The following is a 14,450-nucleotide window of genomic DNA, read 5'->3' as shown; positions in this document are numbered from 1 at the left end:
ACTACCCCGGACTATTCACCCCGTGGTCCTAGGATTGCCATGGCTACGGTGTCACAGTCCGGTTATTGACTGGACCGGAGGAAGTATCCAGGCTTGGGGTAGTTCCTGTCAGGAGAACTGTTGTAAGGGCCGGACCGGCAGCTGCCCGGCATTAACTATTGTGCCCGGTGGGGGACGGGTAGAGCTGGGCTCTCTGCCCATGGATTATAGAGACTTTGCCGATGTGTTTAGTCCAAGGGAAGCGGAGGTGCTACCGCCTCACCGGTCTTTTGACTGTGCCATTAATTTGATGACTGATACCATGCCACCCCGGGGCCGATTGTATACCCTGTCCCGGGGGTAGTCCAAGGTAATGCAGGAATACATCCGGGAGAACCTGCGGAGAGGGTTCATCCGGCCCTCTACGTCCCCTGCCGGGGCAGGATTCTTTTTTGTCACCAAGAAGGATGGATCCTTGAGACCCTGCATTGACTATCGAGGGTTAAATGCCATCACAGTGAAGGATCGCTTTCCGCTACCACTCATTCCCGAGCTCTTTGATAGGCTGCAAGGGGCCCAGATGTTTACCAAGTTGGACTTGCGGGGGGCCTACAACTTAGTTCGAATCCGGCAAGGGGACGAATGGAAAACGGCCTTCAACACCCACGAGGGGCATTTCGAGTACCGGGTGATGCCATTCGGCCTATGTAACGCCCCAGCGGTGTTTCAGCGATTTATCAACTATGTGCTGGAGGATTTGCTAAACTCCACGGTAATTGTATACCTGGACGACATCCTGGTTTTTTCCAAAGACCCCGCGGAACATACGGGCCACGTCCGTGCAGTGCTGCAGCGGTTACGACAAGCCCGCCTATTCGCTAAACTCAGTAAGTGCGCCTTTCATCAGCGGTCGCTACCCTTTCTGGGTCATATTCTGCTACCCGGGGGGTTACAGATGGAGCCGGATAAACTCCGGGCGATTCGGGAGTGGCCACAACCGCTGGGATTGAAAGCGCTGCAATGTTTCCTGGGGTTCGCGAACTATTATCGCCAGTTTATCCCTCACTATTCCCAATTGACAGCTCCGCTGACGGCGCTTACCAAAAAGAACGCGAAAGTCCGGGATTGGCCGCTGGAAGCGCAAGCGGCTTTTCGTCAGGTGAAGGAGGCGTTCAATTCAGCGTCCATTCTCTTGGCCCCAGATCCTGAGAAACCTTTCATTGTGGAGGTGGATGCGTCCGCCTTAGGGGCCGGGGCAGTCATCTCTCAAGTCAACCCCAAAGGGCAACGTCAACCTTGCTCTTTCTTCTCGCGTAAATTCTCCCCGGCCGAACGTAATTACACGGTGGGGGATAGGGAACTCTTGGCCTTGAAACTAGCCCTGCAGGAATGGAGGCATCTGCTGGAGGGAGCGGAGCATCGATTTACAGTGATCACGGATCACAAGAATCTCCTGTATCTTCAAGAGGCTCAGCGGCTAAATCCCCGACAGGCCCGATGGTCGTTATTCTTTGCCAGATTTCATTTTCAGTTGGTGTTTCGGGCGGCGACTCAGAATACCCCAGCGGACTCTCTCTCCCGAGCATTCGAGGTTCCGGAGGAGACCAAGGAGGTCCATCCTATGTTAAACCCGGCATGCCTCAGTGCGGCTACGGGGAACGTCTCGCCGACTAAGGAGATAGTGCCGGCCGCCGACCGAGAAAGAATAATGCAATGGGGGCATTCCTCGAGATGGGCCGGGCATTTCGGGTATCAAAAGACCCTCCGGTTCATTGCAAGACAGTATCAATGGCCTCATATGAGGCGGGATATTCTCCAGTTCGTTACTACATGTCCTGTTTATGCACGAATGAAGCCACTAGTGGGGCCTCCCCGTGGGGGACCTGCAACCACTATCCGTACCAACCGCCCCCTGGACCGAGTTATCCATGGATTTTATCACCGACCTTCCCAGCTCCCGGGGGCACACCGTGATTTGGGTGGTAGTGGACTGTTTCTCCAAAATGGCGCATTTTGTCCCATTACCAAGCCTTCCGTCGGGGGCCTCGTTAGCACAATACTTCATTCAACACATTTTTCGGTTACATGGGCTGCCCATTCGGATCGTCAGCGACCGAGGACCCCAATTCACCTCACGCTTCTGGAGAGCCTTGTGCACGGCCTTGGGGGTAGAGACTCACTTTTCATCCGCCTACCACCCCCAAACCAACGGCATGGTCGAAAGGATTAACCAGACATTAAAGGGGTTCTTGCGGGCATTTGTCAACAAACGTCAAGATAATTGGGCCTCTCTGCTGCCATGGGCCGAGTTTGCCTATAATCAGAGTGACCACTCATCCTCAGGACACTCTCCGTTCTTCTTGGTATACGGACGACACCCTCGGCTTCCAGGGCCGTTCCCATCTACAGCGCTGAACCCCGTGGGCAACCAAACTCTAGCAGATCTGCAGAAGGTCTGGGAGTTGGCCCGGGAGCAACTACAAAAGACAGCTGCCCAAAACAAGGTCTTTGCAGATCGCCACCGGCGGCCCGCCCCAGTGTTCCAGCCGGGGCAGAAGGTATGGTTAAGCACAAGGTATTTGAGACTCCGGGTGCCCTCCAGGAGGCTGGGACCTCGATACATTGGACCTTTTGCTGTCCAGGAACGAATTGGAACAGTAACGTACCGGTTACGGTTACCGACGGCCCTACGAATACACAACGCCTTTCACATTTCGTTATTGAAGAAATTTCGTGGGTCCAGATGGCACCCTCACCAGCACGAGGATGAAGCCCTCGAGGTTACTCCCGATCTGGAGTATGAAGTGGAGGAGGTGCTAGATTCCAAGAAGCGGCGAGGAAGGCTGTATTATTTGTTAGCCTGGAAACAATTTGGTCCTGAAGACAACTCATGGGAACCCGCAGCGAACGTTCATGCGCCGGACTTGATCAGAGCGTTCCACGCCCGGTTTCCATCTAAACCCGGGCCCGGGGGAAAGGGGGCATCCGGGGAGGATACTGTCCCGTTCCCCGGTCCTACCTGTGCCTCCGATGGAGGGGGCGCGGATCCGTGAGCCCCGCGACGCCCGGAGTGGCGAAGGGGAGCCGCCGGGAAGCCCAATGCGGTCGCAGAGACCCACGAGCCGCCCGGGCGAGCGCCGGCCGCGGAGAACGGAGCATCGCGCCAACCAAGATGGCGGCGCCAGCATCGACGCCTCCAAAGAGCGGACCAGCGCTCAGGCTCCGCCCATCGCTCCCGAGATTGGTGCGCCGGTCCTGAGGCCCCGCCTGGAGAGCGGGCCAACCAATCCCGAGGCCCATTGTCTCCTGGGGTCGGGTTGGTTGGTTCCTCTCCCGGGGAGGGGGCGGAACGGCGCGACATTTAAACCAGGATGCAGGGAAACTCACTGCTTCCGGTTCTTGGTTACTGAAGCCGTCACAGTGAGTTTCCCTGTGCTATCCTGCTCACCTCTGCCTCGGAGACTGTGCCTTCTTGCTAGCCGTCCTGCTAGCCCTCCTGCGGAGACTGTGCCTTCTTGCTAGCCGTCCTGCTAGCCCTCCTGCGGAGACTGTGCCTTCTTGCTAGCAGTCCTGCTAGCCCTCCTGCGGAGACTGTGCCTTCTTGCTAGCCGTCCTGCTAGCCCTCCTGCGGAGCCTGTGCCTTCTTGCTAGCCGTCCTGCTAGCCCTCCTGCGGAGACTGTGCCTTCTTGCTAGCCGTCCTGCTAGCCCTCCGGCGGAGACTGTGCTTTCTTGCTAGCCGTCCTGCTAGCCCTCCTGTGGAGACTGTGCCTTCTTGCTAGCCGTCCTGCTAGCCCTCCTGCGGAGACTGTGCCTTCTTGCTAGCCGTCCTGCTAGCCCTCCTGCGGAGACAGTGCCTTCTTGCTAGCCGTCCTGCTAGCCCCCTGCGGAGACTGTGCTTTCTTGCTAGCTGTCCTGCTAGCCCTCCCTCAGAGACTGTAATCTTGCTAGCCGTCCTGCTAGCCCTCCTCCTAAGATTGTGACTCCAGCTAGCCGTCCTGCTAGCCCTCCTACAGAGACTGTACTTTGGTTAGCCGTCCTGCTAACCTCTCCTTCAGAGATTGTGCCTTTGTGGCTAGCCGGCCCTGCTAGTCCTCCCTTATAGACTGCGTTCTGACTACCAGCCAGGTCAGCCGTCACCCCGCGGTTCCAGCAGTCCTGCTGGCCGCCTGCAGCTGAGGGCTCAACCCTCGGTGAACGGCGGTCGCCGCAGGTGAAGATTGGGGTGCTCGGCTGCCCTCTGGGCCTTGCCGGGCCTTAGGGTACCCAAGGGCTCACCATTCGAGACAGGACAATGTATGAGTATGATCTAGTAGGAAAGCATGTGCTTTTGTTACTTAAAAGAAATATATTTGCAAGTCCTATTTTATTATGCAGGCAAACAATACAAAGCCAAAATATAAAAAAACAAGCAGCACAGTATTAGCCTCCAAGTTCATACAAAGTTGATTATTTTCAGTGGAAAATAAATCTGTTGGCTTCCTGCTATGTGAATATTCCATCACTGTTTCATTATTGCTACCAAGCATTACATATTTAGGGCATATACCTTAAACATAGACTATTTAAATTCATTTATACAGACCTTACATGCACAAGGTATTGCTTGTTAAATCCAAAGGCAAAACCTAAGAGTGGTTAAACAATTTAGTATAAACTGTGTTATGACTATTTGTTTTGTACTAATTTGGGTCCCACTGATCTGTACATCTGTTGTATTATTTTGGCGGGTGGAAACAGTCAGGTGGGCTTATAGGGAGGGATGGGAGTACAGGAGGGGAAGGGTTCTTGGGGTATGTTCTCTGTAAAAGTTTATATTTTGCCATGTTGGATGGTTCACTGTTTTTTCTTGCTCTGTATGAAGCTTATCAACTAACCGACAGAGTACAAAGTACAAGACAAAGTCCAAAAAATAGCAGAAAAAAAGCAATTGGGGGTCAGCGCTCAAGAAAAACATCTGGGTGTTGTCGTAAATAATACGCTTAAATTTTCTGCTCAGTGTGCGACGGCGGCCAAAAATGCAGGATGCTAGGAATTATTAGGAAAGGGATGGTGAACAAGACCAAAAACACTATAATGTCTTTATATCAATCCATGGTGCATTCGCACCTTGAATATTACGTTCAGTTCTGGTCGCCGTATCTCAAAAAAGATATAGCAGAATTAGAAAAGGTTCAAAGAAGAGCAACCAAAATCATAAAGGGGATGGAACTAAAAAGGAAAGACTAAAGAGCTTAGGGCTCTTCAGCTTGGAAAAGAGATGGATGAGAGGAGATATGATTGAGGTCTACGAAATCCTGAGTGGTGTAGAACGAGTAGAAGTAAATCGAATTTTTATTCATCCCAAAAGTACAAAGACTAGGGGACACTCAAGGAAGTTACATGGAAATACTTTTTTTTTTTTTAATTTATAGAAGTCTTTATTCAGTTTTGTCAATCGAACACAAGCTTGACCGTCTTTACATAACAGCAGCTAAATATGATGATGCACAATCAAGCCAGGTGACGCTACTCAATATCACTTGCAACACTACTAACAGATTAACATTGTCAAATATGCAGCTTATAATACTTCAACCATTTTATAATTTTACATTTAAATCTACCCCAACTTTAAGCCCCTACCCCCCTCCTTCACCCCCTAAGCCACCCTCCTCCCTCCCACCCGTCTTCCCGCTTTTTGTGTCCCCCATTCAAAACTTCAGTTATTCTACACACTTAGTCAAAAAGGGTTCCCAGATTCTCTTCCATTTGGGCAACATTCTTTGTTTTACAGCAGTCAACCTTTCCATTTCACAAATATGGCGAACCTTGGTTATCCATCTTACCATTGAGGGAACCAAGGGGGACTTCCAGCTTTGAGCTAAGTTTACCCGTGCCACATTAAGGGAGGCACGTACCAAAAGCCACTGATGGGACTCAAGACCTTCAGGTCTCGCCCCCAGCAAAAAGATCGAGGGATGCCACTGCACAGACCTACCAATCCATCCTTGAAGTCGTGCCTGAACTCCTCTCCAATAAGCTTGTGCTTTCGGGCACTTCCACCAAATGTGTCCTGCAGTTCCCTCCTCCCCGCAATTTCGCCAACAACTACGTGGTATTTGGGCATTCATGTGGTGTAACCTAGCGGGTGTCAAATACCATCTGTAAAACACCTTAACCGCATTTTCTTGTAAGGCCACAGCCCCTGATGTCTTCCTGATATTTTTCTCCAAAGTCAACCAATTGGCCTCTGAGAATGTAAATTGCAATTCTCGCTCCCACCTCTGTCTATGTAATACATATGGTTTTGAAAGCCTCATTAAGTAATCATACATAAAAGATATCAGCCCCCTCGTACGCTTCGTGTCCACACATACCTCCTCCATCGGATGCGTGTCACGCCTTAAACATGTACCGTACACGGGCCCCTTAAGAAAATGATGGAGCTGCAAATAGGCATAGTGATCGCTGGAGCTAAGCCCGTAATCATTCTTCAGATTCTCAAAAGGGGTCACCCTGTCACCCACATGTAGTTGCCCTAATAACTCCAGGCCTGTTACAGCCCAATCACTAAAAGGTCTACTGTACATACCTGGTATAAAAAGGGGATTATCCGCAATTGGGGCTAAACCCGACATTATCGGATAACGTTCCGGGAACATAGAGTCCCAATAATGAAACGTGGCCTGGACTGTGGGAGGAAATCTGTCCACTCTTCCCCTGTGTTTACTAGGTAGCCACATTAAATGGCCCAGAGGGCGTGAGCCCACCAAAGCTTGCTCAATAGCCACCCATCTTTTATGGTCCTCACCCCTAAACCAGTCAATAGCCCCCCTCGCCTGCGCCGCCCAATAGTACCACGTCAGATTGGGAACTCCCAGACCACCTTCCCTCTTGCTCTTGTATAACAAGGTTCGGGGCAATCGTGGTTTTTTATGATTCCAAATGAATCGTATCAAAGCGTCCTGAAGCCCTGACAGGAAGGACCTAGACACTCTCAGTGGCAAGACCTGAAACATGTATAGCAGTCTGGGCAAGATATTCATTTTAATTGCTGCTATGCGCCCGAACCAGGACAAACCCATACCCAACCACCGGTCCAGATCCCTCTGTATCTCCCTCTTAAGTGCTAGATAGTTATTGTCAAACAGCGCGGATATATTACTAGTTATCTTCACCCCCAGGTAACTTAATGCATTCTCCTCCCACTTAAAAGGAAAGGATGTCCTCAACGCCTCCATTACACTCGATGACACCCCCATCGCCATTCCTATGGATTTACCAGCATTGAGTTTATATCCTGAAATTTCAGCATATTCCCTTATCACTTTCATAAGGTTAGGTAAGGAGATCTGGGGATTTGTCAATGACAGGAGGACGTCATCCGCAAACAACGCTATTTTATATTCCTGTCCTCCTACCTTCACTCCGACTATGTCTGGGTGCTCTCTAATCGCCTCCGCCAGGGGCTCCATTGCCAAGGCGAAGAGTAAGGGAGAGAGCGGGCACCCTTGCCTCGTACCCCTACCCAGGTGGAACATTGCCGAGTGCCCCCCATTCACCCTCACACAAGCTTGTGGTCCTGTATACAATGCCCCAATCCAGGTTCTATATTGGGTACCTATCCCCGCTCTAGCTAGGACCTTGTCAAGATACCCCCAATGAACCCGGTCAAAGGCTTTCTCGGCGTCCAGTCCCAATAGGACCACCGGACTAGCTCTCGTCCGGGTTGCATATACAAGGTCCACAGTTCTCCGAATATTATCCATGGCTTGTCTATTGGCCACAAAGCCTACCTGATCTGGGTGGATTAGGCAAGGCAACACTCTCCCCAACCTATTAGCCAAAACCTTAGCTAAAATTTTTACATCTGTATTGAGTATCGATATTGGGCGATACGAGGCGCATTCAGTTTTATCTTTACCTGGCTTTGGTATTACTGCCACCCATGCATCCAACATAGTTGATGGCAGAGCAGCTCCCTCCCTCACCGAGTTAATGATCAAAGTCAAATAAGGTGCTAGTTGGTTTGCAAAAGTCTTATAAAATTCACTTGTAAAACCGTCTAGCCCCGGCACTTTCCCCGTTGGCAGAGTTTTAATAACCTTAATCACTTCATCTACTCCCACCGGACTGTCAAGGTCCAGTCGTTGTGTCTCAGTAAGAGCCTTCAAACCCCTCGCCTCCAAATATTCATCTATTTTGTCAGTCTGTACAGCAGCGTCCTCTCGATATAGCTTTTCATAATATTGTGCGAAACAGTCTCTGAGCTGTGTGGATTTGTGCAGAACCTCACCTCCTGCACCCCTTATCCTTAATATATGCCTATCTGATCTCATCTTTCGCAATTTTGTGGCCAATAGTCTGCCCGGTTTATTAGCACCTGCGTAATACACTTGGTTAACCCTTGCATGCACAAATTTCAAACTATCCTCATGCAGATTCGTTATTTCCAATCTCATAGCCTGCAATCTGCGGTAATCTGTTGTCGCCCCTGTCTCTCTATATTTAAGCTCCAATTCTCCCAATTTGTGCATACATTTAGACAGGCGTTCCTTATGAACTCGAGATCTTTGACCAGCCTGCTTAAGGAAATACCCTCTGGCTACTGCTTTAAAAGCATCCCAAACTATACCCAGAGGTGGACCAGAGTCGATATTAATGTCAAAGTATTCTTTTAATACTGGGAGAAATTTCCCTACTAGCTCCGGGTCTTGTAATAAAGAGTTGTTAATCGTCCATCTGCGGTCCCGCTGTTCCTCCCTCAGTGATGGGATATTAAGCCAAACTGGGGCATGGTCAGAGATCGTTATATGCCCTATATTGGCCCCCCCCACTCCAACCGACAATGTCCTATCCAAGAAAATATAATCAATTCTTGAGTAAGAGAGGTGTACTGTTGAGTAAAAGGTATATTCCCGCCCCCTGGTGTTCCCAATTCTCCAAACATCATACAAACCCATCTCATTAACCAAACAGTTTAAAGCACAAGAGATTTTACGATCAGTCAGAGCAGGAGGAGCTGATCTATCCATAACTGGCTGCATGGTGGCATTAAAATCGCCAGCCACAATCAATTTACCCTTAGCAAAAGCCTGTAGTTCTCTCCTCAAGCGATGGAAAAATTTTTCTTGCTTCTCGTTCGGGGCATATACACTAGCCAGTGTGCATTCCTCCTGCTCCAACATCACGTGCAGTAACAAAAATCTGCCCTCCTTATCCTTTCTTGAGTGCAAAACTTGCACTTGAGTTGCCTTATGAAACATTATTGCTACCCCTCGTTTTTTCGAACCTGCCACATCCGAGGCACAGTACACTTGCGGATATTGCTTATAATTCAAAAGCCCCTCATGTCTTGGTTGAAAATGTGTTTCCTGCAAGAAGACAACCTGCGGTCTCATCAAATTTAATTCCCGCATCAAGGCATGCCTCTTATAGGGAGAATTCAGCCCCTTTATATTGTACGTAGAAACCCTAAAATCGACCATTTTTACATCGGTAGTGAGAATAATAAGATATAAGCCAGGGAAGACTTGACCTTAACTTTACCTCCCTCCCTTCCTTACTATTCCCTACTCTAACTGTCCCCTCCCCCCTCCCTAACCCCCCCATCCCCTTTTCTCCTCCCATCTCCCTCCCTTCTCCCCCTTCTTAATAACCCACCAACCAGCGCCAGATGGCGCTACTTGGGACCCTGAAGAAGAAACTCCACTAGCTGATTTTTAACTTATGTTAGAACTCGTTTTTAACCCAAACTAAACTAAACCCCTCAATCCCCCCTTCCCCCGTTCCCGCCTCCACATCTCTTTTTAGTTACATATGTAAATGTACTATTTTGTTTCTTATGATATTGTTTAAGTCACTCTCACTCTCAGTGAATTACAAAGTCATCTCTTCCCCCGTTGGGGCTTTACACTCCCAGACTAACTTTTCACCATATTGCCCAGTTGTCTCTTCTCAGGTCTGGGTTCTCGGTTTCTTTGCTCCTTTTTCCACTCTTTTCCATCTCTGCAGACGTGCTTTTGTCGAGGGAGCCAAGTCTGTCGGCGGACTTTCTGTAGATGTTAATCCCACCTCGTAAAGGCTCTTCCATGCTGCCGCCACAGTGCGACAGCGAAGTTTCTCCCCTTGAAGCTCAAAGCAAATTGCAAACGGAAATGCCCATCTGTAGAGAATTTTTTCCTTGGTTAAGATGTCTATGACCGGTTTCATATTCCTTCTCAAAGTCAGGGTGTACAAGGAAAGGTCTTGATAAACCGCCACTCGAGCCCCCTTGAACTCGAGGTTTGTAGATTGTCGTGCTTTTTGCCAAATCTGATCTTTACAAGCATAAGTTGTAAAACGCACCACAATATCTCGCGGTCTGTTATCCCTCGCAGGCCCCAGCGCTCTATGTGCTCTGTCCATCGCTATCTCACTGGCATCAAACTCTGGGCCCATCAATTGTGCACATATGGCTCGCACCACTGTCTGAACGTCTTGCTGGTCGCCATTTTCCTGAACTCCTCGAAAACGAAGATTTTGTCTGCGTCCCCTATTTTCAAGGTCGTCTAATTTCAAACGCAAATCTTCTGCCTGATCCGCCAGTTTATGCAGGCGTTTGTCTGTCTCATCATGCTTCTCCCCCAGCTCGTCTGCGCGTTCTTCCAATGCTTCAACCCTCCCCCCCAGCTCTCTCAGATCGGCACTCAGAGCGTCCACGTGCTCCAGAATTTCGTCTTTTGATGCCACAATTTCGGCCCTGAGCGCTTCCAAGCATTTAGTCAGTTCCTGTGAGGGAGCTGGAGCGGGACCAGATTCGCGGCTCTCTTCGCGGGACGCAAGCTGGCTCGATTCCGGAGGTCTGCATACCTTGGGGGAGACGGGATGCGCTAGGCCTCGATCCGGCTGTTTAGTCGACAAACGCTCGCTCTCTCGATGCGGCACGCCGCTTCTTTTACTCATCTTTCTGCAGCCGGTGAGTTCAACAACAATTAGCCGTTCGTGCTACTGTAGTGAGAGGGTGTTTTATAGCAAATAGTATCTTTTTAGTGGAGGCTAGAACGGAGCCCCGGGATTAAGCAGCCATTCAGCCTCGTGACGTCACTTCCTCTCACATGGAAATACTTTTAAAACAAATAAGAGGAAATATTTTTTCACTCAACAATAGTTGGGCTCTGGAACTCTTTGCCGGAAGATGTGATAACAGTGGTTAGCGTATCTGGGTTTTTAAAAAGTTCGGACAAATTCCTAGAGGAAAAGTTCATAGTCTGCTATTGAGGCAGACATGGGAAGCAACTGCTTACCCTGGGATTTGTAGTATGGAGTGTTGCCACGATTTGGGTTTCTGCCAGGTACTTGTGACCTGGCTTGACCATCGTTTGGAAAATAGAATACTCAGCTGGATGGACCATTGGTCTGACCCGGTATGGCTACTCTTATGTTCTTCGCCTTCACTCAATGCCCAGCATTGGGGGGGGTCTCAGTGCCAATGAGGACAATGTGGAATCTTTGAAGTGCTCAGCCCAAGAGGGCGCTACTGGCGTCCAATATCAAAACAGGTGGAAACATCCTCAATGTCAATACGTCTAGTGTGTCCGGTGCAGGTCCACAAGCCATGGGGACCGATGCATTCAGTGTCGATGGACTAGACTTTGGCATGCCAAAAAGTCTCTCACACAGACTTTTGTGCATCTCTTCTGCATTTCAGCACAGAGAACGAGAAGACATGGTCAGGGCCCAGATAGGTTGAGCCTATGTCATGTGGGTCAGTCCTAGACCAGCCTATGCACCACTTGAACCCACTGTAAGGTTTCTGGAACATAACGGGAAAATAGCCACAAACAAACTTTAAAAAAACAAAAAAAAACACCAAAAATAACTACGAAAATAAGGGGAACAGAAAATAATTTTTAAAAAATGGTCCCATACTACTCATGAAGAGGCAAGAAGGCAAACAGAAAAAACTCCATGTGGAGAAAACAATCACGTGACTGAAGGGAAGACATATCTTCACCCCTCTGCGGATGAAAGACATCTGCAGGTCCTGCACGAGTCGGGCCTGCCAACAGCTTCAGGAATCTTCCAAATGCTGAGCAGCATTCATGCTGCTATGCCATCGATGACGTCACCCATCTGTGGTAATCTTCTGTCCTTTTTGTCCTCGGAGTAATTTTATTCTATCCAATTCTGAATGTATTTGTTAAATTAAGAAATCTGATGTGTACAGTGAAATTTGTTTTCCTGCAATTAAGTATTATTATAAGATGCAAGTACCACTGTTTTGTCAGCCTTGCTTTGCTACTTTTTGGTGTAATACAGAGATACCTCAAGCACTGAACTTAGACTTTTGATTCCTGAAACTCCCAGCCTGGAAATGTTTGGTTACTCACCAATTACTGTTGTCCACAGCATCACCAAAACCAGGAGTGTCCACAATGGTCAAAGTAAGCTGCACACCACCTTCCTTCACTAGGACCTTTGACTGCTCCACCTATATTAGAAAAAAAAAAAGTGAGAAGGCTCACATACTTAGAAGTCCGACATACTGTTAGTAATATGTAACTAAAATCAAGCATGGTACCACAAGATTGGAGGGTAAAGCCAATTTTTCACTGGGAGCCTGCAAATAGGTGAGAAAATGTGGGATACAAATGCAATAAAATAAATAAATAGACTAGAGTCTATAATTTCCCAGTCTAGTACCGGGCAAAATGGTAGGCACTATTATAAAGATAAAATTATTGAACATGTACATAGGCATGGATTAATGATACAAAGCCAACATGGATTTAGACAAGGGAAATCTTGCCTCACCAATCTACTACTACTTATCACTTCTACTACATCTCTTTGAAGGGCTGAATAAACATGTGAATAAAAGTGAGCTGTTTGATACTGTATATCTGGATTTTCACAAGGCATTTAATAAAATACTTCATGGATGACGCCTGAGGAAATCAGAAGGTCATGGGATAGAATGTAGTGTCCTACAGTGGATTATGAACTAGTTAAAAGATAGAAACAGAGCAGGGTTAAATGGTCAGTACTCTCAAATGAGAAGGGTTGATAATGGGGTTCCCCAGTGTTCTGTGCTGGCACCACTGTTTTGTTTTTTTGTTTTTTTTTTTTTTGGGGGGGGGGGGCGGTTGTTTTTTTTTACATATTTATAAATTATCTAGAGATGGGAATAACTAGTGAGGTACATAATTTGCTGATGACACCAAGTTACTCAAAGCTGTTAAATCACGAGGATTGTGAAAAATTGCAAGAGGACCTTATGAGACTGGGAGATTGCCATTGACAGACGATATTTAATGCGAGCAAGTGCAAAGTGATGCATGTGGGGAAGAGGAACCCAAACTATAGCTACATAATGCAAGGTTCCACATTAAGAGTCGCCACCCAGGAAAAGGATCTATGTGTTATCGTTAACACATTGAAATGCTCTGCTGAGTATGCAGCAGCAGCAGCAGCTAAGAAAGCAAACAGAATGTTAGGAATTATTAGGAAAGTAATGGAAAACAAAATGAGAATATTATGCCTTTGTAGTGCTCTCCAGTGCGACTGCACCTCAAATACTGTGTGCAATTCTGGTCACCACATCTCAAAACGAGAAATAGAGGAATTAGAAATGGTACAGTGAAGAGTGACAAAAATGATAAAGGGGATGGGATGACTTCCCTATGAGGAAAGGCTAAAGAGGCTAGGACTCTTCAGCTTGGAGAAGACAAAGCGGAGAGGAGGCAGGATAGAGGCAGATGCGAATCGCTTGTTTATTCTTTTCAAGCATTCATTCAAGTACTTATACACCCCTTTGACCTAAGAGGTTTACAATTTCATTTTAAAGGTACTGGGGGCCAGATGCACTAAACTTAACGAGCCATTAACTAACAAGTAGTAAACCGTGGCATGCACTAAACAGTTTTTTCCGACGGTGGTAGCAGGTAACAAAAACGGAATACAAACGAGTAACTACCATTGTAATGTGGACGATTTGTGATGAACTAACCATACCGACGATTGCACCGACTCATTTACCGCGATATATTTAGCATGTGGTCAGAGCTGTCGGTAAGGCCGGAGCTGTCATACAGACACATCATAACACGTCCTTGTGGGCGTCCTTGCCCCCCCCCCCCCCCCGCCCGAGGTCGCCGCTGCTCCCCGCTCCCCCCTGCATTAAAAAAAATCGTGATTTTAGGCAGCCCCGGCCTCCCTCCCTTCCTTCCTCTCTCTCTTTCTAAACAGCTCCCGCCATCCTCCGCCCCATGCCCCGCCCCCCCCGAGGTCGTCACCGCCGCCCCCCCCCCCCCCGTCTTACCGGGCCCTCGCAGCGCCTCTCACCTCTGTGTAAAGGCGCTGCGACGGCAAGAACAGCTGATCCTCTTTGCTGAAGAGTCTTCGGACGTCCCTCCTTTCGTCCAGGGCCCGCCCTCATCTGACGTAAGTAACGAGGGCGGGCCCTGGACGAAAGGAGGGACGTCCGAAGACTCTTCAGCAAAGAGGATCA

The 14,450-nt window shown here is 48.5% G+C and overlaps 1 protein-coding gene across 2 annotated transcripts in view; it reads right to left on the bottom strand.

Annotated features, from left to right (window-relative positions):
* The window catches only part of LOC115470519 (septin-7-like), a 343,205-nt gene that overhangs the window by 231,782 nt on the left and 96,973 nt on the right, over positions 1–14,450 (bottom strand). For both annotated transcript variants that reach the window (XM_030203751.1, XM_030203752.1), the window contains exon 4: positions 12,331–12,431. In XM_030203751.1, the coding sequence (XP_030059611.1) occupies positions 12,331–12,431 (101 nt within the window). The remainder of the gene's footprint in view (positions 1–12,330; positions 12,432–14,450) is intronic.

Source organism: Microcaecilia unicolor, chromosome 5 (assembly GCF_901765095.1).
Source record: "Microcaecilia unicolor chromosome 5, aMicUni1.1, whole genome shotgun sequence".
In the NCBI taxonomy this organism is placed as follows: Eukaryota; Metazoa; Chordata; class Amphibia; order Gymnophiona; family Siphonopidae; genus Microcaecilia; species Microcaecilia unicolor.
This window is presented reverse-complemented; position numbering and strand designations above follow the sequence as displayed.